The following is a 26,353-nucleotide window of genomic DNA, read 5'->3' as shown; positions in this document are numbered from 1 at the left end:
GCCAACCGAAAAGAGTGGGGACTTATTTTGGAATGGAGATGTTGAATTAGGTATTTAAGTACTTGGGAATAAGGATAAGTGCAGACTGGGGGTGGATGTACACTCAGAACTTTGGGAAGTTGCTCACAGCATTTGAGGGACTCACAAGTTTCTGGTTTAGGTTCCCTATTTCTTTGCTGAGACGTATGGCCTTGGCAAAGATGATTATGTTGCCAATGCTGTTGTATGAGTTCCAGGTTATGCCGATGGTTTTGGGTAATGCCTGTTTTTATTTCCTGCATGCTACCCTCACTAGTTTACTCTGGAAGGGGGGAGACCCTGAGGATTGCTCTTGCCACACTACAATTGCTGGCGGGTAAAGGAGGTATCAGGGCTCCTGATTTTAGGGCACACCACTGCGCATTAGTCCTGAAGCATAGGGTCGACAGGGTCACCCAACAGCTTGAGGATCATAACACGTGCTGGACAGAGAAGGAGTCCGTATCGCACAGCCTGCTGGAATTGCTTGGGGGACGGGAACAGGAGCTTCCAAGTCTTCTTTCCCCTGTGTGCACTATTATCAGGTCTGGTGGAGAGCCACAGTTTGCGAAGGACAGATATTTCCCTTTCTGTTGGCTATTAAAACCCTACCTCTGGAGTATAGCAGTTTTACCATCTTTAATACTGTTATGCCTGTGGCCGAGAAAGTGAAGACCTTTGGTGTCACACTGGACGCCGAATTGACAATGAACCTGCATGTCTCCCAGATTCGATCCTATTGCGGCCTTATCAGTCAGCTGCTTTGCAATATTCGGCTGTTTTTGTCGCACGATAATGCGTTCCTCTTGGCCTCTTTCCTTGTCATTACCTGCCTCGACGATTGTAACAGTCTCCGGAGTGGATGTTCCCAGTCCAACTTCTCTGTTCGTGCCATTTCTGGCCTTCCAAACTTGGCCACATAACAGCTTCTAGGCAGGATCTGCACTGGCTCCCCGTGAAACATAGAGTCACACATAAGATTCTTACACTCACTTATAAGTGCGTGCACAATACAGCCCCAAAATATCTCATGGACCGCTTAAAGCCCTATGTACCTTCACGCACTCTCAGATCCAAGGATCAATTCAGACTTGTGCAGCCTAGGATTAGGCTGGTAAAGGCTGGGGGCTGCAGCTTTGATGTACAAGGGCCCAGGGCCTGGAATGCTCTCCCTAACGTCCTCAGAGCCATACAAACGGCAACTGAGTTTAAGAAGAGGCTGAATACCTACCTTTTCAACCTCCCCCCGGACTGAGTCCAGTGTTTAATTTATTGCTCTCCCCTGACTGACCTGAATTCTAATGCCCTTTTACAACCTGTCTCGTATGTTTGTTCTGTCGGTCTCTATGTGCATTCTGATGCCCTTGGGCATGTGGCGCGTTACAAAAGTTTAAATAAATAAATAAATATTCCCCTGGGCTGCAGCATGCTGCGGCGGGTGATGGTTGAAAGGGAGTTGGGACGGCTGGAGAGGGCTGGGATTCTAGATGATATGTTTGTGGAGGACAGGGTTATCGCATAAGCCGAAGTCAGGAATGCTCACTCCCTTATTCGCCTGGACTTCCTAGAATTTGCCATGCTAATGGCTAGAGTGAGAGAGGCCTTGGGGCAGGGAGGGGGTTCCCAAGGAAACCTTGCACTCATGGGATGAATGTGACTCTCATGCAATTGGTACAGAGGGGAAGAGTGTGTCAGAACTGTATGCGGCTAACCAAGAGGGAGTGTGACACCACAGCGGCAGCGCTTTGTGCTAAATGGGAAACAGACATGGGAGAGCAACTCGGAGATGGCAAATGGGTGAGGGTTATTGAGCATACGAAACGGGTCTCCAGGATGCTAAATTCCAGTGGATGCAATCCAGTGCAGAGGGCATATATCACACCAGTTAGGGTAGCTAAAATGGCAGTGGGGGTGGACCCAGTTGGTTGGAGATGTAGGAAGGATTTTGGGACCTTCTTACACATGTGGTGGGAGTGTGAGTGGGTGGTTGGATTTTGGGATGCCATCTGTGCGGGATTGTCCGCATTAATTGGGATGCGTGTCTGAGTCATGATTAAACACTGCTTGCTGGGGTTAACAGCCACAGGGAAGGGCAAACGTCGGAAGGTGCTGGCTAGAGTCTTAGCATTGGCCCTTCTGTTGGCCAGTGGGGCGATAGCTATGGCCTGGAAGGCACAGGATGGCTCCAAGATGAGTGATTGGCGCAGGAGCTTGAGTAAGTGCGTGAGAGCTGAGAGATGTGAGTGGTCAGCTACGAGTGGAAGAGGGCACTGAGGCACGATATACAGTATGGCAAGAGATCTGAGATAAATTGGAATTGAATCCAGACTTGCATCCCCCCTCAAGGGACCAGTGATTGCTGATGTTGAAGCTAAAAAGTTGGGACCATGGCGAAGAGGGAAGGGGGATGAGCTGGTGGGAGGTTGGGCGGTGTGATTAGTCCCAGAACTGTGTTGACTTGTGGAATTGTTTGTATTGGCTGGGATGTCGGGTGGGGGTGGGTTGTTGCAAAATATTCTCATTGTGTGACAAGTGCTTGTTTGTTTTTGGAAAGGTTAAATAAAAAAATTAAATAAAAAAACTGCAGACTTGGACGGATGCACAGCGCTCATCCTCCTTGACCTATCTGCTGCTTTTGACACCATTGACCACACCATACTCGCAGACAGGCTCCACTCTTTAGGAATCAAATACTGTGCTCTAACATGGATTTCCTACTTCCTCTGGAACTGCTTGCAAATTATGTTCCTCCCCCTCTCTCCTCCCTCTCTCGCCCTGTTCTGAAAGTGGTCCCTTCCTGTCTCCCCTCCTCTTCAATATCTGCATCCGCTACCATAACCTTATCTGCTCAACTATGCGGATAACCCCCAGATCATTCTCAAGATCCCTAAGATGCCAGCGTCCCTCCACCCTGACCTCTCCTGCCTTTCTGAAATGGACCACTGGATAACAGTCAACCACCTTCTCCTCAACCCTGGCAAAATGGAAATTCTATTATGCAGCTAATCCTCTCTCGTTTCCCACCTTATCTCCTGATCACACTCCAAAGCACCAGCCCGAGCAACATCTACTTCTGTAAAGAATCTAAGATGCACGCTGGACTCAAATCTATCTCTCTCACACTAAAACTTGGAACTTATTACCTAACAACCTGAGAGTAGATCAACCATACCCAATCTCCAGAAGGAATGCTATCCAACACATCATCTCCACTGACCATTAGTCACCCTATCTCCTAAACTGCATTTGCCCACCTTATTTCCAGGTTTTGACACCTGATACTGTTCCTATTCTACTAGTTGAATTGTGTCATGCTATCTGTACCGTTTTTTGTGTAATTTACCATGTTATTCTGTGATTCCTGTACATTATTGTAACCTGTTTAATCTGTAACATTGTAAGCTTTGTATTTTCCTATTGCTGCGCCCTGCTACCTACGGGTCTGGAGCGCATTAGAAGTAAATAAACAAACAAACAAACAAACAAACATGTCCAGAACTTGCCTCTTCCACCTACGCATACTCAGTTGAATCTTCCCGTACTTCGCTTACACACACTGAATCTCTGCTTTCCTTGCCATCATTCTCTCCTGCATAGACTGTTCATTCTCCCTTTACGTAGGGGCTCTGGCATACCAGCTCAGGAAGCTCCAAAGAATCCAAAACTCTGCTGCCCGTCTCCTCTTTGTCCTCTCGCCAAGAGAACATATTAGCCCCGTACTCCTACACTGGCTCTGTAAACAATATTACAATCGCTGCAGGTTTGGGCTCGCCCTGTCTGGAAATAATAACACACAAGATTTGAGACTCCAATACAGAGAATTGCTAACGCTTGCCTTGCAGCAAGACCATGTTTGTTACACTTAAGTGGGACAGAAAATCACGATAGCAGAAAGCCATCGCTGTCTCTGACAAATGACAATACAAAATGGTCATGTATATATACCTACATTTCAGACATTACGTGCGCAAAGCTCTAGACATCCCGTGGTCTACTCGTCATCTCATCATGCTAACTCTGCACAATTATTCTATGTGTCAAGACATTATATACTTTAATGTGAATTTGCACTTTAGCAAACAAATCACAAGATCATGACAGCAGCTTGATCAAAAAATAGCATGTGCTTACTTATACATGCTTCTGTGCGAGAGTTCAAATTTTAAGTCCATATGCAGCTTTTCTTTGCGCAAAAGGGAAGTTTGTGTCAGCCGCTTTATTTATACATAGCCTTTGCAATTTGCAGTTACTTTAAGGAAACATCTTGATCAAAGTCATCAGAACCACACCACATCTGTGATGACCTAATGTACCGACTAAACACGTACAAAAGCTGTACAAAGTTCATGCTCTGAACTTACTCGTTTAGCTAAAGCAAGCAGATTTTGTGCATTGTGTGCAGTAAATCTATTTCAAAGTGTGGCTTAGTCATTTCAGTTTCATAAATGGCTTTTAGCAGTTTACATTATAATGGCAGGGTATATTGTAAGAACTAATGGGCAAATAAAGTCAGTTTTCCACAGCTCCCTATCAGCCAACGGACTACCTCTAAAGCCATGCACATCACTCACCGCGCCCTCTATAACACCGAACCCGCATTCCCCAAGGATGAGCTCACATGCTATAAAGCCACCAGAAACCTCAGGTCTGGTTTTGCTCTTCTCTCATTAACCCCATTGCAACTCCACCAGATTGGGAGGATCCTGAGTCTACATCAAGCCCCGCTATCTGGAACTCCCTTCTACTCCACATCCGCCAGATTGACAACCATCTCTCCGTCAGAAACGCCCTTGAAAACTTGGCTACTCCCCATGGCAACCTGAAATCCTCTTCCCCACTCCTATTTCTATCATCACAGCATCATCTGCATGAATCAGTCTCACTCACATTAAAACACCTACAAGTCATGTATACATACACCTGCATGCGGATGCTGCCAGTTGTTGCGACGGCCCATCCTACACACATCAAAACAACAAAAAGTCACGTGAACATACACCTACAGACGGATGCCGGCTGTTATTGCGGTGGCCCACCCTACACACTCAATTCACACAGCACTCAGTGTACACTAACAAACAACATCCTCCCTTGCCTCCTTCTCTCAGCATGGAGCGCACATGTTTTCTGTATACAGCTTCTGACAGTTTGAGGGTAGCCGGTACATTACCAAAGAAATGTATTTGGATAGCCTCCGAGGGCACAAAATAGCTACTGTGTTCCCATCATTAAGGTTTATGTGAATGGTACTGTCTTGGCCCAAGGCCCTCTGGCCAACCTTCTCCTCTTTGATAGAGGCTTCCTGCGACTCATCAATTTCCTTTCTTCTCCTGCTGTCCCCTCTCTCCCCTCCACGGCTTCCTTGGCTAGCTTGCCCTCTGCTCCTTCCCTTTCTGCCCCCCCTCAGGCTTCTTCTACACCTCTGCAGGGTGTACATCTGATTTGTACCCCTCCACGGAAGTCTTTTAAGGTTGTGTCACACTCACCTGTGTCTCTGCAGGAGCTATGGACGAGCCTCCCTTGACCCGAGTCTTCACTTCCCCTGCTTCACCCAGAGGAATACCTTTCAAATACAAGGTGTACACTCAGACCTGAATTCACCCGATTCCCCTGGGCCCATTTTAGAGATTACCTTGATACCAGATGGATACAACACCAATTATTACATTTTACAACAAAGTTGCATATGTTAAAATGCCACCTATGGCTGCATTGACCTTGGGTCACAGCAGCTGTCAGGATTGCACATGTGATCTTTCAACCTGCCCTGTAACACTGAAGAGCAGGTGCTGCAGTTGTCAGAGGACTGGTGAAGTAATGACATATGTATGCTTTGTCCCCTCTTTACTGTGTGCTGTGATGTCCCCCTATGGGCTTACCTTGATCTTTAGTAGGGTGTGCACTCCATCCTCCATTTGCAGGGGCGCGATTCACTCATGTGATTGATGCCAATGTCGGTATGCTGAGTTCAGATGCCAAATGCTGTTTTATGCCTTCACAGCGAGGCCGAGAGTTCAAGGCGCCAGTTTCTTCACTGGCTAGACAGGGGTCACCAACCTTTTGTTAGCAATGAGCAACATTTGAGCGTCAGATGAAATGGTGAGCAACTTCAGCACTTTGATGCAATTTATCGGCATTCAGTGGTAAAATGATTGGAACAAATCATAACATCATTTGACATTAAACTGGTATAGAAATACAATCTTTCTCCAGCATGGGGTCTGGCATGGATTCACATGCTCATGAATATTCCCCGTCGTCAGGCTGGGAATCCTCGGTAAAGAAAAATCAGTATCAGTATCAGTTTCGTTTCTGATCTGTCTTTCGTAGTATTAACCAATCACTGATCTCTGCGTCATACTGACCACAGCCAATGACTGCCCTCTCCCTAAGCCCCGCCTCTGGCAGCCATCTTCAGATTTTTACCGCACGTTCAAGTGTTGGGATCCTCGTGCTATTGCTCTCGAGCATTGGTGCTTTTTTGCGCTTTTTCTTAGAAAATTTTCTCTTTTTCGGTCAAAAGAGCCTCAAGCTCCACCGTTTCTTTATCCGATCAACGGGGACCCGTGTCGGATTCTTCTACGCCCCTCAAGGGTGAAGATTTCGTCGAGCCATGCTTTTGGAGGACTCCAGAAGTTTCTCAGGCCCTTGTCGAGCATGGCCCAGGAGAAGGGAAGCTCGACGCCCGGAAAGCTGTTCAGGGTCTGCCCTGGATGCCAGCTTCAGAATGTCTTTAAGGAGGACCAACACTCCCTTTGCCTTTACTGCCTGCATGAAGACAAGACGCACGTGGAGAAGGACTGTGTGTTTTGCGGCAATATGTCGGAGCGGAACATGAAGGACCGCCATCAGCGTCTCGCCAACTGGCTGGAAGGAAAGAGCCCGTCAGGCGAAAAGAAGAAGAAGAAGAAGTCCGAGCGGTCTTCTAAGACCTTTGAGGGCACCCCGGCGACGGGGGTCCAACAGAAGGCCAAGCACCGCGAGTCCGCTGGCACTGGGAGCGCCGAACGGTCGGGCTCTACGGGCGCCAAGCAGGGCGCATCCTCCCCGGCGCCATCAACCACGAGCCAACGCTCTGGCTCGGGTAAGAGGAAGGCCGAGCACCCGGCGAAGCTCCTGGAGAGACCCTGGTCGTGCTCGAAGGCCCCATCGGAGGGGGAGCGAGGTGGTGACCCTCCCCCCAAGGAGAAGGCGGTGAGTGCACCTAAGGTGGTGAAAGCCTTGATCCATCCGGCCAAGGCCTCTATCGGGATAGTCGCGGCGGCCCTGGCTCAGCCTGTGGAGGCTACACCAGTTGTGGCGACCTCAGGGCCCAGAATCTCCCTGCCACCGCAGAGGGAGTCCTCTTTCATGCCCATCGACAGGACCCCCGTGAAACCTCCGACGGAGAAGAAAAAGGGGGGGCAGGAGGTCGTTGTGGATTCGGCCTCAACCTCTGAGGAGGAGCTGATTGAAGTCTTAGGCCACGGCGCTGGCGTGGAAGAAGACCATCCTGTCGGGAGGGACCCTGACGTGGGAGACGAGAACGTCGAGGGTGCCGACGGGGCTCCTGATCGCCCGTCCGAACCCCCTCAACCAGTGCCGCAAGACAACTCGGCGGCCAGCCATTTTGTTGGCTATACAGTCCTTATGCTCGGAGATAAGGACGAGACTGCCGTTACCACCAACGGAGGAACCGCTCCCGACGGGGGACCCGGAGCCAGGCCCTTCTGGGAGCCCTCCTCTTAAGAGAAGGATTCATCCTCCACCTCCTTTTCAACCTTCGTGCCCTGCTCAGCCCTCCTCCCCGTCCACGACACGTGGGGATGATACAGGGACTGACACGGCCGCGACGGGTACTGACGACGAGGTTTACGACGAGGATCTCCCGTCGTCACCTCCCACCCGGGCTTCCCCTCCCGACGAGATTGGATCGTTTCACGCCATGATCGCCAGGGCATCCAAGCTTTTCCAGCTCTGCCCAGAAGAGAAGAAGGTTTCCTTTATCAACGGCGCAAGACCAAGAGGAAGACGGTCCTCGCTGTACCTCTACTGGATGATATCTGGGATGAGGGTCTTTCCCTCCTCAAGAACCCATCCACAACGCCGGCTAGAAGGGATCGGTACGAGAAGAAGTACCGGGTCCCGGACGCGGCCCCCTTGTGCCTTCGGGCACAGCACTCGGTCGTCTCCGCGGCGGCCAGGAAGAAAGCGGGGGGGGGGGCGCGGCCTCTACGTCAACCTCCCCGCCGGACAGCGAGGGAAAGAAATTGGACACAATGGGACGCAGAGTCAACTCATCGGCAGCGACGACGATTAAGGCTGCCAACGCCTTGGCTTTCGTAGCCCGCTACGACAGGGAGTTGTGGTACAAACTCGCCCCCCTGCTGGACTTCCTACCAGACAAGAGGGCGGAGGCCCTAGAGATCTTGCAGGAAGGAGAAGTAGCGTCGGACCACGCCATTACGATAGCAACTGACATCGCGGACACTGGATTTCGCCAGTTGGGCAACGGCGTGTGCCTTAGGCGGCGTGGATGGCTCAAGGCTACTGACTTCCGTCAGGACGTGCAGACCAGAGTCTTGGACATGCCGTTCGACGGGAGCAACCTGTTTGGGAAAACAGTGGACGATTCCCTACAAGCCATCAAGGCAGACTCGGAGACGGCCCGGGCTCTTGGTGTTCTCCAGCAAAGACGGCCGCCCTTTCGGAGCGGCGGAGGCAAACGGGGTGCCTCCAAAAGTTCCAGCGGCGGATTTTCCACCTATCGTCAAGCGGCCCGTTCGTCGTCACAGGAAGCCTACAGGGGACGAGGCAAGTCGGGCGGACCCCGCCTTCGCCAAGGAGGACAAGGCGGCAACGCCTCGTTGAAGCAGGACTGAACCGGCCGTGGGGTCGGGCCCCCACCGAAGTACCCCGGTGGGAGGCCGGCTGGCGAGCTTCGTCAGCGTGTGGGAGTCCATCTCCACCGACCGTTGGGTGCTGGACGCCCTGGCTCAGGGTCACGCGCTCGAGTTTCTAAAGAGGTGCCCGCGCGTCCCCCTCCCCCCTGTGGCCAGGAAGGAACATCACGTCCCTCAACTTCTCTTGGAGGTAAGGGCGATGCTCAGGAAGGGCGCCATCGAGCTCGTCCCAAAGAGGCTTCGGGGCTCCGGAGTTTACTCAAGATACTTCCTCGTGAAGAAGACGACGGGAGGCTGGCGTCCCATCCTGGACCTACGACGACTGAACAAATTCATCAAGGCACAGAAGTTCAGGATGGTCACCCTCCGACACGTCCTGGGTCAACTGGAGGAGGGCGATTTCCTGTCGTCGTTGGATTTGGAGGATGCCTACTTCCATATCCCCATCCTAAAGGGACACCGAAAGTTTCTCAGATTCGTGGTCCAAGGGCGTCGCTACCAGTTCAGAGCCCTTCACTTCGGATTGAGGTCGGCACCCAGGGTGTTCACCAAGTGCCTCGCACCGGTGGCGGTGCGGCTGCGCCTAGAGGGGATCCACGTCTACCCCTACCTGGACGACTGGCTCATCTGAGCGAAGACGAAGGAGCTCACCGTGGAGCACACGGCAAGCACTGTCCAACTACTCACGGACCTGGGATTCTCCATAAACTACGGCAAGTCCCACCTGGTGCCCGCGCAAGACGCACTGTTTCTGGGAGCGAAGCTCGACACAGTGTCGCTTCTGGCCTCTCCGTCGGAGGAAAGGACGAGGGCCATCTTGGGCAAGGTGCAGCGGATGCTGGTTGCGGACGCGGCCAGGGTGAGGTCCATCAAGTCCCTCCTCGGAATGATGTCTTCTTGCAGTTATCTCATCCGCCTGTGCAGGCTCCTGATGCGCCCGTTGCAGGAGTTCCTGGACGCGCGGTGGATCCAGACGACGGGAAGCTTCGAGGAGAGGATCACACTCGACAAGAGGATCACACTCGACGAGAGTTTCCGACGAACGATCCGGTGGTGGGGCACCCGCGCGCATCTGACGGCGGGCATGGACTTCCAGACCCCCGGCCACCAGAAGACAGTGACCACGGATGCCTCCCTGGAAGGGTGGGGAGCGCACACCGAAAATCTGCACGCGAGAGGCCTTTGGCTTCCGACGGAGAAGTCCCTCCATATCAACGTCCTGGAGCTCCGTGCAGTGTTTTGGGCCCTCAGGTCCTTTCTTCCGTCCCTCAAGGGCAAGGTGGTGATGATCTTCACCGACAACACCACCACCATGTTCTACATCAGGAAGCAGGGCGGTACCAGATCCCCAGCCCTGTCCAAGGAGGCTCAGGATCTGTAGCATTGGGCCGTCGCCCAAGGGATGTTTCTGGTGCCGTTTCATCTGGCAGGAATAAAAAACACCATCGCCGACTCGCTCAGCAGAGAGCTGCGCTTGTGCCACGAGTGGGAACTACGACAGGATCTAGTGGACCGCCTCTTCCGACGGTGGGGCACACCCCAGATCGATCTGTTCGCGACGGCGACGAACTCCAAGTGCCGGAGGTTTGCCAGCAGGTATCCCCAGCCGAGGAGCATGGGCGATGCTTTCTCGTTCCCCTGGGAGGGCCTGTTTCTATACGCGTTCCCTCCGTTGCCGTTGCTGCTTCGACTCATCAGCCAGCTCAAGAGGTCCCGGTTCAGGATGATCCTCGTCGCACCTGCATGGCCGAGGCAGATATGGTTCCCGGACCTTCTGGACTTGTCAGCGTCCCCGTCAATCAAGCTGCCAGTGGACGCGGATCTTCTCTCCAGGGAAGGAGGCGCCATCCTCCATCACGACCCGAAGTCGCTGAACTTGCATGCCTGGCTCCTGCAGCGTTAGAGTTTGGAGGCTACGACATACCGGCCGACTGCAGAGAGGTTCTTGCAAAGGCCAGGGCGTCCTCAACTCTTAAATGCTATGGACACAAATGGAAGAGGTTCTCTGTCTGGTGCCACGCACAGAAGATCAACCCTCTACGTATTACGGCTCCCCAAGTACTGCCGTACCTACTGACGCTGGCCAAGGCTGGACTGGCACACGCGTCCATCAAGATTCATCTTGCTGCGATCTCCCGATACACCAGAACCACGGGACGGACGTCTTTGTGGTCTCATCGTCTGGTGAAAGAAATCATGAAGGGACTGTTCAGATCGTTCCCGCCGGTGAAGGCTCTGGCCCCGGCGTGGGAGCTCAACATGGTGCTGACCAAGCTCATGGGACCTCCGTTCGAGCCTCTGCACTCGGCTCCATTGAAGTTCTTGTTGTGGAAAACAGCGTTTCTTGTGGCCATCACATCTGCACGACGGGTGGGAGAGATCCGGGCCCTTTCCTGCAAACCCCCGTACTTGACTTTTCACGACACGAGGGTAGTGCTCAGGACGCACCCCTCCTTCATGGCCAAGGTGCCGTCGGACTTCCACCTCAAAGAACCCTTGGTGTTGCCTGTTTTCTTCCCGTCGCCTTCGTCGCCGGCTGAAAGGATTTTGCACTTGCTGGATGTGGCTAGAGCGCTGAAGTTCTACGTGGACTGCACGAAGTGTTTTTGGAAGACGTCACAACTTTTTGTGAACTTTGGACCTGTCAATCAGGGGAAGGCTCTCTCGAAGGCTTCCATTTCCAGATGGCTCTCCGGCTGTATCATGTACTGTCATCGGTTGGCAAACCGACCGCTGCCTGGCCGTCCGAGAGCCCATTCCACCAGAGCGATCGCAGCTACCATGGCGTTCCTATCTGGTGTGCCCTTGCTGGACATCTGCAGGGCTGCTACGTGGAGGTCGACGCACACCTTCACGAAATTCTACTGCGTCGATCGGGATTCCAGGGAGGAGTCCAGGGTCGGCCAAGCAGTGCTGCGCAACCTGTTCGCCTAAGGTGAGCCTGGTGAGGAGGTAAGAATTGCTTAATGTTGAGTCTTTGCCACCCCCCCGTGGTTGTGCATGTGTGTACTGCTATGTATTCTTTTATTCATGAGCATGTGAATCCATGCCAGACCCCATGCTGGAGAAGGAACAAGTTACTTACCTGTAACATTTGTTCTCCAGCATGGGTCTGGCATGGATTCACATGCGAACCCTCCCACTACCCCTCTGCGGCTCTTCACTTGGTCATACTGCCACTTCACGAGCTACCAAATCTGAAGATGGCTGCCAGAGGCGGGGCTTAGGGAGAGGGCAGTCATTGGCTGTGGTCAGTATGACGCAGTGATCAGTGATTGGTTAATACTACGAAAGACAGATCAGAAACCAAACTGATACTGATTTTTCTTTACCGAGGCTTCCCAGCCTGACGACTGGGAATATTAATGAGCATGTGAATCCATGCCAGACCCATGCTGGAGAACAACAGTTACAGGTAAGTAACTTGTTCCTTAGTAAATTAAGTGGCAAACAGTGCATTTCTAGGCACTGGGCCAGCAAAATTATTCAAAAACATTGCAGGATGTATGAAAATATTTGAGTGCTTGGAGTTCTGTCCCAGGAAATGTTCAAGCGATTTAATGGTAAATGTTTTTTAAGCAAGTTTTAACAGTAGCATTTACTCCAAAATATAAAGGCTTATTTTGGTGCTGCCCCATCTATCCCTCCAAAGGTATTGTCAGGATCTTTAGGGGCAAATTGGGCATTTTTAGGAGAACAGGATGAGTAAAACTAGACCGAATATGGTAGAATTTAAAGATCATTTCAACCAGGCTTTGTGTGAGGGGAGGGTTATCCACCTAAGAAATCTAGCGGAAAATAGTGCTTTTTAAAGCACTCAAGGTATGTTACGTTGAAGACAAGTGATTAGGAATAAAAAAAAAGATTTCTGATGGATTTGGGTACTCTTTCCCCAAGCAATCCCCTGGGAAATATAGTTGTGGTGCATTCTTAAGCATGCTAGTGGGCCAGTAACATTGTACACAAACTGGAACTTTTGAAGACCACTTTACAGAAGGGGTGGCATTCTTCCTTCATATTGTACACATTATATGTTTATGGTTGTATACCTCAATTGTTAAGTGCACTCCCTTGACATGGGGTCAGCCTGCACTTCGCATGTTCATACCTGTGGCAGGGTCGACTTAGCCATTCATTGCTCGAGGTTGATTGATTCATTACATTACATTGGGTAATATCCGTTCTTAAAGAATTTAGAAGCAGGAAGAATCTAGCAAGAAACACTATACTAAAGTAAAAATAATTTCTATGTCACTAAGAAATTATTTTCATTAACATAAGTGAATTGCAATTGGTAGCTACACTAATTAAGTGTGCACAATTTGGAGCTCATTCCCAGTCATATGCTAGATAAGCAAAGCATCATACAATGTGAATGTTCCCACAAGGCACTGCAATACAAGTAGTATGTAACATTTGTGCCAATTATGAGGCATGGGGCCCGCAAACACAAACTTCACATGTAAAGAAACTGGCATAAGCAAATTGTTTAAGAAGGAAAGTTTAAGCATGCATGCCACTTATTTGCCCAATATGTGGGCAGCAGCTGTATAAAGGCACAGAAGCTGGCAATTGTCACCAGAACACAAACACAGGCATTTGGTTAAATTATTTTTCCCTATAATGCACTTCCGTACTAGAAAGAAGAATCAGAAGATGAAAATGTTTTCACAAAGATTATGCAATTATTGTGGAACATTTTGGACCAAAAAATTACATTTTGGCAACAAACGCAAATCATACATGTACAAAAGAATCTTATTGGAACTTCCTTGACAGTTGGGCATTCAAGTCACTTATTTTCCTACTTCTTTTCGTACTATTCGATGACTAACCCCTTTGTGGTCTACCTGAGTGCAACGGGGGAAGGCTCAGTTGGCGGCAACATTATCTTCGTAGATTGTATTCTTGATCTAGCCAGCGATGCACCTCATAGTGTACCTCATAGTGTACCAGAGTTTCAAGTGGCATATACATTTTAGAGTGCTAAAACAGAAATTGTCTGAATAAGGGTGGATTCAGTGGGGAGTCCTTTTTACTTCTGATTACAGAGCAGTACCATGGGTATTCACATGGGTGGCCAGGCCAGCTTAGTTTCTGTGCTTCAGGTTCTCTTCAATCACTGGGGACTGTCTCATCTGAAGTGAAGCCCCAAGAGATTAATTTCTCTAACCGCCCCCCCCTTGCTCCCTGCACCCACCTGGCCTGCCCCACCACTCAGACCACTCTACTGATGCCTCCACAGCTAAAGCGTCAATACCTAACAGTATGTCATGCCTGTCAAATAGACTAGGCTGATTGGCTAGCCTTCCTGCACAGTTCTGGCTCAGGGTACACTGCCATTGTTGTCTCATATCTGAATGTCCTTCTTCTTAGCCTTCACACAATGACCCAGAGCAACGGGCGAGCAACATTTTAGGGTCAGGAGAGCAACATGTTGGTCGCGAGCTACATGTTGGGGATCACTGGGCTAGAAAGTCCTCCCCACAAGTGAACGTTGCGCAGAGAATGTTGAGTGTCCGAAATTGTCCGTATTGTCTTTGTTTGCCGGTATTTTTGTGGGTGAGTAGAGGTGCGTGTAGAAGCTAGCTGCTGGTAGGTTTGCACAGCACCCTCAATTCGAGCGCGCCTGGTAATGTCTCTCCCTTTCCCTTGCAGGAGAAATTGTGTGGTATTAGCGCCTCGAGTCCGGGTTCAGCGCTACTGGAGACTTGGTGGTTAGGTAAGTTTGCACGGAGGCTTTTGGTAAGTATGCACCGCGTAGAGAGAGCGAGCGCACTGAAATAAGTGTCCGCGTTATTGGAGCGACCACAATAACGTCTCTTCTTTCTTACAGGGGTTTGTGCGCTCGTGCAACTAACCTGGATTCCAGTGTTGCGTGAAGATTCGGTGAGTATGGGCAGCGTTACTGATGTGTACGTGTTAACACTGTTCTTCTTTGTTCTTACAGGTGCCGGTGTAGAGGTCCCCTCTTGACTGGAGATAGCTGCGGCGTGGAGTAAGAACCAGGCAACCTGAAGCTGAATGATCTGGAGCGGGTAAGCAGAAGTAGGATGATCCGGAGCAGGTAAGCAGAAGCAGGATGATCCGGAGCAGGTAAGCAGAAACAGGATGATCCAGAGCACGGCAAGTGTGTTGCTGATACAGCTCACAGTAAGCAACACGAAGCACTGGAAGAATCTTGGGTGTGGCTTATATAGCCAGCCACACCCAAACACTAGCGAGCTCATGAGTTATCATGCACTTCCTGTTTGGCAACAGGAAGTGGTAACCAGGAAGTTACTACAAACACTAGGAAGGAATGAAAGGAGGGATTTGTTATGGGTTCTTTGTGTGCCTATGCCAGGCCTGCCAAGTCTCCACCCAGCTTGCCCCAACTACCTGCCTGATACCCATGACAGGTTGGCACCCTTCTCCATATTGCCACTCTGAACACTCGCTCAGCTGTCAAACACTCCTCTGACATCTGTCGCCTTCTAGAGGAACTTGACCTCGATGTCCTCAGTCTCAACGAGACATGGTTCACGGCCAGCTCTGTCACAAGCTTTGACACTCTCCTCCCCGACGGCTACATGATCCTCTCTGCGCCCAGGGCCAACTGTTCCGGAGGGGGTGTAGCCCTGATCTTCCCCAAGTGGATTCCTGCCTCTGTCATTCCTACGCAGGCCTACTCCTCTTTCGGATGCCTTGTCTGCAGGCTCTCTCTCTCACCTAGCCATTCCCTTACTGGTGCTACTATCTACCGACCACCTGGTCAGATCTCCTCCTTCCTCTCTGAGTGGGCGGACCTCTCCTCTTCCCTCCTAGTCTCGACCACTCAACTCCTCCTCCTTGGAGACTTCAACATCCACCTGGATGCTTCCAGTCCTTCCTCTGGACTCTTTCACGACCTTTGCAACTCTCTCTCACTCTCTATTCTCCCCTCTGGCCCGACTCACTCTGCAGGACACCCTCTGGATGTTCTGATCTCCTCAGACCTTCCCCTTTCTATCCCTCTCACCACTCCTCTCTCCGGGAGTGATCACTTTCTCCTTTCTTCCCAGCTCACCCTTTCTACCCCTCAGCCAAGCCAACTCTATCACTACCACCCACCTTTTCGGTCATCCGACCCATGAAGCGTGTGTCAGTTGAGGCTTTCGCCGCCACTTTCACCCACCCTTCTCCCCCATTGGCCGACTCACATCCTGACACAGCCCTTTCCATGCTCCAATCTGCTATATCTGATACTCTCGATGTTCTTGCCCTTGTCATGAGGATCCGCCTGAAGCCCAAAGCCAAGTGCAACTCCTGGTACGACTCAGACCTCGTCACCCTTAAACGCAAGTGCAAGGTGGCTAAGAGGAAATGGCGAGCTTCATGTACATCCTCTGACAAACTGGCCTGCTGCCTGCTCCAAAGGAAATACCGGATCTCTGTCCGCACCAAGAAGAGAGCTCACATCCAAGCCCGCGTCTCTGCGGCATCTAACAACTCGGCTGAACTCTTCAAAATCTGCAAGGAACTGGCCAATCCTGCTGCAGTCTCTTCCTCTCCTGTCCCTTCGCAGGCCCTCTGCACGGCACTGGCTTCTCATTTCATCTCTAAAACTCAGGACACCCTGTCCTCTCTCTCCTCCTCTCCCCCTCCTCCCTCTACTCCCTGCTCTTCCTTTGGCCCTTCTTCGGCCACCTCTCCTCCTTCCTTCTGTGCCTTTCCCCTGTTCTCCCCAGATGAGGTTTCTAGACAATTCTGATCTATGAAAGTCTCGTAAAAACAGGTTCACCCCTGTTCCTCCAAAACCATCAAGGACCACATTGACTCCCTGGCTCCTGCCCTTGCCGACTTCTGCAACCACTCCTTCGCCACTGGAGTCTTCCCCTCCCCCCTGAAGCACTCTCTTGTGCACCCTCTCCTTAAGAAACCCTCTGCCGACCCGTCCTGCCCAGCTAACTATCACCCAATCTCCATCACTCCTTTCCTGGGCAAACTCTAGGAAAAGCTGGCCATCTCCCAGCTCAATCTTCACACTGAATCTGTTGGTTGTTTCCATGATCATCAGTCTGTCTTCAGAGCTGCCAGAAGCACAGAAACTGCTCTCCTGAATATCCGTGAAGACCTGCTGTCCAACCTTGATTCTAACAGCCCCTTTGTCCTCATCTTACTCGATCTCTCTTCTGCTTTTGACACGGTCAACCATGCCATCCTGCTCAACCGTCTCTGTGATAACCTGGGTATCACCGGTCAGGCCCTGGGGTGTCTGACTTCTATCCTCTCTGATCGGCCCTACCAGGTCCAACTTGGGTCCTTCCTCTCCTCTATCTCTATCTCTACCTGTGGTCTTCCCCAGGGGTCTAACTCTCTCCCTGGATGTTCAACCAATACCTGGCACTTCTTGCCCACCGCATTGCTGCACTCTGCCCCCACATCCAGTGCTATGCGGATGACACTCAGCTCACTTCCAGACTATCCTCAGCCACCTCTCCTCCCTCTCTCATCTCTGACTTTCTGTCCTCCATCCAGGAGTTGTGTGCCACCAATGATCTCTGCCTTAATGCCAGTACGACCGAGGTTCTCCTCATCAGCACACCCGCTCCCTCCTTTCATGTCACTCTCTGGCCGGCCGTCTCTAAGAAGTCACACTACCAGCTGCACCTACTCAGAGGTATTCTTCCTTTCCTCTCCTTCCCCCAGAAGCTCACTGTCTCCAGAGCTCTGGTTCTCTCTAGTCTGGACTACTGCAACAGCCTCCTTCTAAAATCTGCCTGCTTCTACTCTCCGCCCTCTGCAACTCATCCAGAACAGGACTGCGAGACATGTCCTTGGCCTCAAGCCCATGGATTTATCTTTCCAGGACTGAAATCTCAGCACTGGCTCCCAGTGGCTGTGAGGATTACGCTCAAAACCCTCTGCATTGTCCAGAAGGCCTTCTGGGGCCTTGAGTCTCAATACCTTCAACACCCTCTTCCTAAATATCTTCCTACTCGAGCTCTTTGCTCATCCGCCTCCAACTCCCTCAGGGTCAGTCGCTTCTCCAAGCAGCAAGCAACAAGTTGGTGGTAGGTCTCTTTCTTCGGCTGGGACCTCCCTCTGGAACAGCCTCCCTGCCTCAATGAAACTTGAGAAGAATCATCTCTGGTTCTGGAAGCACCTCAAACCCTTTCTCTTTGCTTCTGCCTTCTCTCCTCCTCTCCCCTGCTGACGTCCTGGCGCACATGGAAATGCACTGGTTACCTGGCCACCCTCTGATCTCGGGCCCAGGTCCCTTCCCCCGCCAGTCGCACTCCTGCACTCCCTTCCTGGCAACCCCCGCACTTCAGGGCTGTTTCTGTATCCCTACAGTCCCACCACCAGCACTTAACAACTGATGTCTGCACTTACCCTTGCACTTGCCACCTGTTGTCCGTACTTTTACTTTTGTTATTTATTTTATTATCCGATGTACTGCACTGTCCCCTCCCTCTTCCCCCGTACCTTCCTCCTTCCCCTTCCCACGCACTTGCACAATCTGAATGACACCTGGCCTAGGAGGATCGTTGTCCGTCTTCCCTCTGTTCCCCCTCCCTTGCCTCGTCGCGCCTGGAAACACTTGTGTATAGGCGCGCTATAAATGCCATATCATATCATATCATCCATTACACCCTGCCTTGGCTACACACCTAGAGGACCCCTTCTGTTAGCCTGTCTGCTGTCAAAGATGTATGCGGATTTCTGATAAAGCACTCAGATGGTACTTGAAATTGGAATCATACTCTTGAGGACGACAAAGTGTCTATTACAATTCGAAGATGTATTAAGCCTGCATGTTCTGCTCCAACTAGAGATAACGCAGAATTTACAGATGACCCAAGCACCCAACTACTTCAAAGATAAGGCTCTGTCCGAGCCTCAAGGTACTTATGCATGCACCCCTGCATTGAACCTCAGCCACAAGCACGGCTACCCACCCACACACAGTAGTAAAATTGCCACAACAACTACGACAAAAATGCAGTCTTGCTGGTCACATGACGCTCCCCCAACCCTAAACACTGCTCACAACACCTCTTTTCCATCAGAATGCAGTGACGACCTATGACAAATTCGGTCTTGCTGTCACAGATATTCCCCCCATTCGGCACCAATCCATGTGCCTGGCTTCATGGGTAGCTTACTAGGAGCCCGGCTACCCCTCATAAATCTTTATCTTGGTGAAATGCACACCCGCATTCTAGCCTTCACACAACTTCCCACACCTTGGACTTTGGTTCTGTGAGGGTGTTCCCACCACAAGTGCCTTGAGGCCCTACTAATGGGATAAAGGCGCTATACAAATTACTACTACTTATGTATCCCTGGCCTGTCACTAATAGTAGACAGAAGTAAAGACACTCAAATTATGTTTTCTTTGCTATTGAGCGAAAGAGGCAGCAGGGAAATCTGAATTGACGGATACTGATGATACTTGACTATATTAGAAAATAACTTTCCACCACTGCTTTCTTAATCTCTTAAATAGCAGTGCCTCATCTGGTGCCACCCCCACTGCTACTTGTTGTCATGATCACAGGAATAGCTGTGAGAGTAGGAGTGGAAATAGTGATATTACTAGTAGATGTAGTAATATTAGTAGCCCACACAGACTTAACAGCATTTTTCAAGTTATGATAATAGTGTATAGTAGTATAATTACTACTAGTAATACATGTTGCTATTTTAATATTTCTATTTGCTCTAATGGCAGTTTTACTGGACATACTACTACTATAGCATTATTATTCTAGCAGTAGTGGATGTACTATAATAGGATACTACATACTACAAGCAAGGACACACTGAATGGCAAACACTAGAACCCAAACCCAAAAAGCATCAGGATACCAAAAACAACATACAACAGAAAACCATATCTAACCCCAGAGCATTATGTAATTTGTAGTCACAAATGCTGCTTTTTTTCTTGGTGATATTAAACTATAGAATGCTAGATACTAACAGCATGTATTATTTACCGGGGCAGTTGTCCGCCCTTTGCAGAAAATATTTACATATTTGAGAGATTTTCTTTCCTACTTTTTACCAATGAGTGATCTTTCCATCCACTCACATAAGGATTCTACACTCGCTTTGCCACACATGCGTGCATCTGTTGATAGGATGCCATTTGGCGAGGGTGTGAAACTGCTGGCTTTTTTTATTTTTGTTAAATAATAAAATTATATGGGTAATACTGTTTCTGGATGGGAGGCCGGATAAACATGACCCCCTTTCATTAAAAGCTCTGTGCCAAATGCACAAAGCATACATATGTCATTACTTCACCAGTCCTCTGACAACTGCAGCACCTGCTCTTCAGTGTTACAGGACAGGTTGAAAGATCACATGTGCAATCCTGACAGCTGCTGTGACCCAAGGTCAATGCAGCCATAGGTGGGATTTTAACATATGCAACTTTGTTGTAAAATATAGTAATTGGTGCTGTATCCATCTGGTAGCAAGGTAATCTCTAAAATGAGCCATACCTGGTTATGGTATGGTAACTGATAAGAGCATGCACTTATTAAAACCCTGCCAATTTGATATCATTCCAGTGTCAACCCTGTAAACCCAGGTAATTGATGTGCAGGTGATGCATATTCATGGCTAGCCAACTGTATCCACTGCTTTCAGTGAGATAATAGCCAAGCTGCTGCCTTCCTTGATTGCCCGGGAGTAAAGGTAACACCTCCTTTTCACTATGAGCTCTCACAGGAACCCTGATTTAAAGGGGCACTCATATAACAAAGTTCAGCCTCACACAAGAGGGCTGCACTCCAAAAGGCCTTTGAAGTTAGCAGGCATGGTAATAGGGTGGAGTTAGAGCAAACAGAGAGGGAAAGGTGGACCTTAGAAAGGGCTCCACAATACTGTTTTTTGTTGTGGCTCCTTTCCTTCTTGTCGCCTCAATTTCCTGCTGGACAAGGTGCTCTGGGTATGATGCACGAAGGGGAGGGCCTTAGTTACAACAGCAGAGATTGGACCCCTTCTGGGCTTGCTCTTGTACAATCACCAGTGACAATTTGCCTTTACAAGCAAGTGGTCTCCCATTCCTTATTTTATTCATCTGTGTACTTTCAAGACGACAAGTTGAATTTACTGGACCTCTATTGGGAGTGCAGTTCATTCCAAGTCCTCCATCAGTGAAGTGAAAATAGAAGGCATCCCTCCCCGAATTATCCCCAGGGAACAGTTGTGGTGACTACAGTTTGGACTAAGACCCACTCTTCAGCTGCACTGGAATCAGGCTCCTCACTGGAAGTGAAGGGTGCCAACCAGGCTCCCTTAAGTGAGAGTGCAGAACACAATGGCCCTCATCACAAGGTTGGCGGAATGGGTTTACCGGCACCGGTAAAGGTGCCGGTAAACCCATTCCGCCCTACCATGAGGTCTCCTCCCGGGACCCGCAATGGGCGCCTGGAAAAACCAGGCGTCCATTCCGGGTCCCGCGAGGACACCAGGGAGCTAGCAACGGGCCCGTTATTAACGAGCCCGTTGTCAGCTCCATCCCCATTCCCATTGAACCCTATGGGGGCTCAAATGGGAATGGGTATGGACCGCGTCCGGGTTCCTCGGACGGGGAATTACCGGGTCCGCCAAGGTTGCGATGGCCCGGTAAGTCCTCATTTGAGGGACCCGGGCCCGGAATGCGGTAAGGAGTCAACCATGCCGCTAAAAGCGACATGGTTACCTCTAACCTCCTGATGAGGGCCAATGTCTTACCTTGTCCCAAAGCCCCTGGACTGCAACTCCCTGCAGCCAGAGAGCCCAAGAGAAACTAGAATCCTGTTTACACAGTTTCACACCGCATTCAACTCAACCCCCCTCGACCTGACATATGACCTGTGTGTCATGAACCATCGAATTCTCCCCTTCTGGGCCTTCTGGTCCCTGACTCCTCAGGGTTTACACTCCAAGAACGCTGCTCACCAGTTTTCACGTTCTACGCAGCGTGCTCTATAAAGAGACCACACCCCCACGGGCCAGCGCGTCACAACACTGCTGTTAGCTGTGACCGGATGTGTGCTCCGTACTCTCCCTTGTACTATTCTGCTGTTTCCTGGTTCCTGGATCCCCTTCTTCCAATTACCTTCCCTCCTTCTTGTCCAGCCTTTCCCGGAATCCCTGCACCGCTACCGCGTGCACCTCTTCCTCTTTTCTGAATTCCTGGAGTTTCCCTTGATCCCAGACATCGAAGCTGAACGCAATCTGGAAGCCGAGGACGGCCGAGCGGGCTTGTATAAGACCCGAACCATACGAAAGAAGACTCCGCCTAAAGAAGTCATCAGGCAACGAAAACAGGTGAGAAAGGGGGAAACCTGTGATACTGTGGTGCTGCTTTTTGCATTTAATAGCTTGGAACTGCTTGCCTGCATCTTCGAACCAGCACATTGCTACTTCTCACCGGTAGCACTCTTCACCACCTTGACTTGAACACCGGATCATCATTGCAGACACCTTAAACTCTGCGCTTCTTAGAGCACCAAATTGAACTAACAGGACCTTGCCTGGAGCTGCCTCGGACAACGATTCGAACTGCTAAAAGCCATTCAGTCACGCGCTGACTCAACCAAGTGATAACATCATCTCGAACCAACTTAACTGCTGATCTGAACTTGTTGGACCCTTCGAAACAGATTGCATAGAACGCTGACTCGAACCTCATAGAGCCCTATCTCAACACCATCTCAACGCCAACTCTCCAACTGGATAAAAGTGACTTGTTAAATCTTGAATGTGGTTTGACCACAAGGAAACACAGAGATGCCCATTTGATGCTTGGGACCACCCAAGACCACTGTTAAGAGGCTCTGTCACCCTGGCCTACTTTTAGGGACCATAGTGACTTTAATTAAGCTTTTGGATCCTTTTCTTGAAAGACATATTTGTTGAACATTGACATTGCTGTAATTGTGCTATTTGTTACTAGCTCTGCATTGTCTATGTTCTTTATACAGGGTCAGGTTTTGTTGGTGTTTAGATATTTGGAATTCTTAACTGTTTAATTAAAGTATACTTTCTATTTTAATAGAACATTGACTGGACATTGTTTAATTTTGGAGTCTTTGTACTATTTCTGTTTGGGTTGCTACTGCTGCCACTCTGTGCACTTCCAGGGAGATTAGCCTGCCCTTATCCCACATTATCACAATAGGCGAAGTAGGTGTACCCATCGAGCTGCGCCTGTATTATCTTTATAATTGGGATCACTTCTAAGTGTGGGGCCGAATTAGCAATGTACCCACTACTCATCCCTGTATTCTTGCAGAGCAGTAGTCATTTCTTTACACATCTCCATGTCCAAGGGTGAAAACTCCATGTATGAAACTACATGTGAGTTGTATAACTTTGTCCAGTGGCAAACATAACTTTCCATGGGTTGTCAGAAGCTTCTTGGCTTTTTAATAGAATTATTGAGAACCAAACCTAGTCTCTGAATGTGTCACCTTGAGGTACTGTTTGGAGGAATTGAGTCAATTTCTCCATGTTACTATGAGCTTCACGCTGTCCCTCTCTTCTTGCTCTTTATTCCTGAGCTTCCCTTCCTCAATTCCCACATTGCAGTCTATTTTCATGATGGCACTTTAATAAGCCTGCCCTACTCTACTGTCCATCGCCTGGTAGGATTCCAGCAGGCACTCAGGTCCATGCTTTCCTGGTTGAAACCACCAGTGCGAATGCTAGTAGTTGATTTGTTACACCATCTTTTTGTTCTTTTCCAGGAGCACTGGATACGGGCTAACAACTTGAGCTCTGTGCATTCCATGCACCCCAGCTCTGCCCAAGGAGTGGAAGACATGATCAGCCTCGGAGATTTAAATGAAGCAGGCATTGTCCATAATCTTCTCATCCGTCACCGAGAACGCAACATCTATGTGAGTGCAGAGACCTTCTAGCAGCCTTTCACAATCTCAGGCCTCTCCATGTTCACTGTGCCCTTTATCTTCTTGAATGTGATTTACTACTTTTCATCTCTTATTTACATCCTGCTCTGTCTTTATTTATGGTTACATTGTTTCTACTCTTTTCTTTATCTCCTTTTTATTGTGCTTTTTCCCTCGTATTGTTCCTTTTACTATTTCCTCTCCCTCTACATCCCTTTGTATGCTCTTTCTCCTTTCGGTTTTTTTCTCAATTTTTTCATATCCCTCTCTCCATTCCCCACCTTTCTTTTCTAAGGGCTCCTTGCTGTGTCCCTCTTTTCTCTGCTTCTAGTCAAAGACCCTCTCCCTGGCATTGCACAATGGCTTTCACATATGATGTTCTTAGTTGATGTCCTTTGCTCGCTATGCTTTGTGGGGATGCCGCTCATCTTGTTCTGGATGGTGGCAGCGTGGCCTTCTCACTGGATCTGGCTGATGAATGTCGGACTACGTTGGGTGAGGGGGGTTACTTCTCACACGTTCTATGGCCAATCATGTTTCCCTGCATGTGACATATTAATATCACTCTGGCTCTGAACAATAGTTTTGTCCCTAAATCAGGTTCATGGCCGTCTCTGGCCAATTGTGCCCTCCAGTGTATTTATTTTTGTATTTTTTAAAGAGAGTAAATTGTTTCGAACAGACATCGTGTGAAATAGATAACATTGACAGCAGTAGCAGCCCCGTTTACTAGCTGCTTTTAAAAACGCAACATTCGTATAGTGAACGTGTCTACAATGTGTCGCTTTCAAGATTTTTGAACTACAACCCCTTGCACCCTCTGCATTGGCTATGCTAAGTAGGGCTGAAGAGAGTTGTAGTCCAAAACATACGGGGTGGCACAAGTTAAAGAAATCTGATATAGTGGATGGTCACAAACCTGTTAATGTAGTGGAAGGGGCTTGGTGCATTAAGGGAGAACAGCACAGATTGGGAGTTAAATAAATATCATGGTAGGGATACAGTTGAGGAATGTTTTCCATATTGAGCCAGCTACTTTACATTTATGGAAGTCAATCATTGAGGTGGCAGTGGTTGAGTGTGTGTGTGTGTGCTGCTTTGAGACAGAGAAAGTGCTGCATGATAGAGATTATGAAGTCTGACACTGCACGGATGTTCTTAATCTCTGAGGCCAGGGGGCTGCTTCCAATGATGGTGAGCAGGGAGGTAAAGGAGTAAAAGTGGGAGGCAGTGTAGGGACTGAAGGTGATGCTGTGGTTACAATGGTTATGGAATCTGAAAATGTGAATGGGAGTATAGCTGGAAATAATTATCCAGGTACTGTTGAGGTCAGGTCTCGGATGGATTGGAAGACCAGAAGATGGAATTTGAAAAGGGGGTATTTGTTCTACAAGAGCCACCCTGCATGGAGGTGGTGAGCAAAAGTGAGTGAGGATTACATGAGATTATATAGAGTGTGAGTGAGAAAGTTAAAAGCCTTTGTAAGGGGCAAGTTTGCTGAAGGCCACAGTGGGGAACAGAGCTTTTGTAGAGTGGAGGTTGAGGTAGAGATATTTTCTTAATACTACATCATGCTGCTCTTGTCATAGAGGAAATGTCTCGGCCATGATGTGCTCTCTGGAATTGGGTATTCCCTATCTGCCTGGCTGTGACCAATGCCTCTCAATATTGTACACTATGGCTCTTTCCCTGTTTCTCTCCACAGCTCTCACCCTCGCTCTATGACCCTTGTAGATCTGAGCAATTACTTCCATGACTCTCTACCATGGATATCACCTTGGCTCTGGCCTATAGCTTTCTCAATGCGTGTAGCACAAGGCATTCTCCCCTGTTCTGACTAATGACTTGCTCCCTTCCTCTGCTAAATTGCACAATTTATGTCTCTGCTTGATGAGTTTCTTCCTGCTTTGTTTCAATGTGTCCCCCATTGTCTTTGACCAAGTAGTCTCTCTCTTTCTATAGTTAACTGTACCAATTCAGGCCAGTGCATCTGTCAATGGCTGCAGCCAGTGACCAGCTCCATGACTTTGGGCGATGGCACTCTGTATGGACTCTCTCTGACGATCTTCTTGGCTCTGGCCAGATTATTCTTTTCCTGGTTATGTGCAATGCCTTCCTCAATGGCTGTGGTCCATATCTCTCTTTGCACTGGGTAAGCCTCCATCTCTAGTCAGTGCCCACCTCTCTGGGTAATGCACATTATTCTCTCCCTGCCTTCAGTGAATTATCCATTATGTAATACTTTCTTCCTCCAGTCATTTGATTAATCCATTCTCCCCTCCTCTAGCTGATGGCCCCCTGCCTGGCCTTAAATATTGAGTCTCTCTCTTTAATTCTTGTCAAAGACTGTTTCCCTGAGATCAACCACAAAACCTTTCTTAACCCTGACAGTAGATTTGGATAATTGCCCTCTCCCTAAGGGAAGCCCATGATTGTTTTCCTGGCTCCTACCAGTTCACTCTCTCAATGGCTCTGATTAATAACTCTCTCCGACACTCTGGCCCATTGTTCCTCGCTCTGTCTGGTTTCCTCACCCATCAATCTGTCACTGACTCTGGCAAATGACTCACTTCCACG

General features: G+C 49.4%; 1 protein-coding gene across 1 annotated transcript in view; it reads left to right on the top strand.

The window, feature by feature from the left end:
- MYO7B (myosin VIIB) overlaps positions 1-26,353 on the top strand; it is a 1,466,289-nt gene that overhangs the window by 174,377 nt on the left and 1,265,559 nt on the right. The window contains exon 4 of the mRNA XM_069617875.1: positions 23,615-23,767. Coding sequence (XP_069473976.1) covers positions 23,615-23,767 — 153 coding nt within the window. The remainder of the gene's footprint in view (positions 1-23,614; positions 23,768-26,353) is intronic.

The sequence above is a fragment of the Ambystoma mexicanum genome, chromosome 10, assembly GCF_040938575.1.
Source record: "Ambystoma mexicanum isolate Mex_15411 chromosome 10, UKY_AmexF1_1, whole genome shotgun sequence".
NCBI lineage: Eukaryota > Metazoa > Chordata > Amphibia > Caudata > Ambystomatidae > Ambystoma > Ambystoma mexicanum.
The sequence above is the reverse complement of the archived record's forward strand: the minus strand, read 5'-3'. Positions and strand labels throughout refer to the sequence as shown.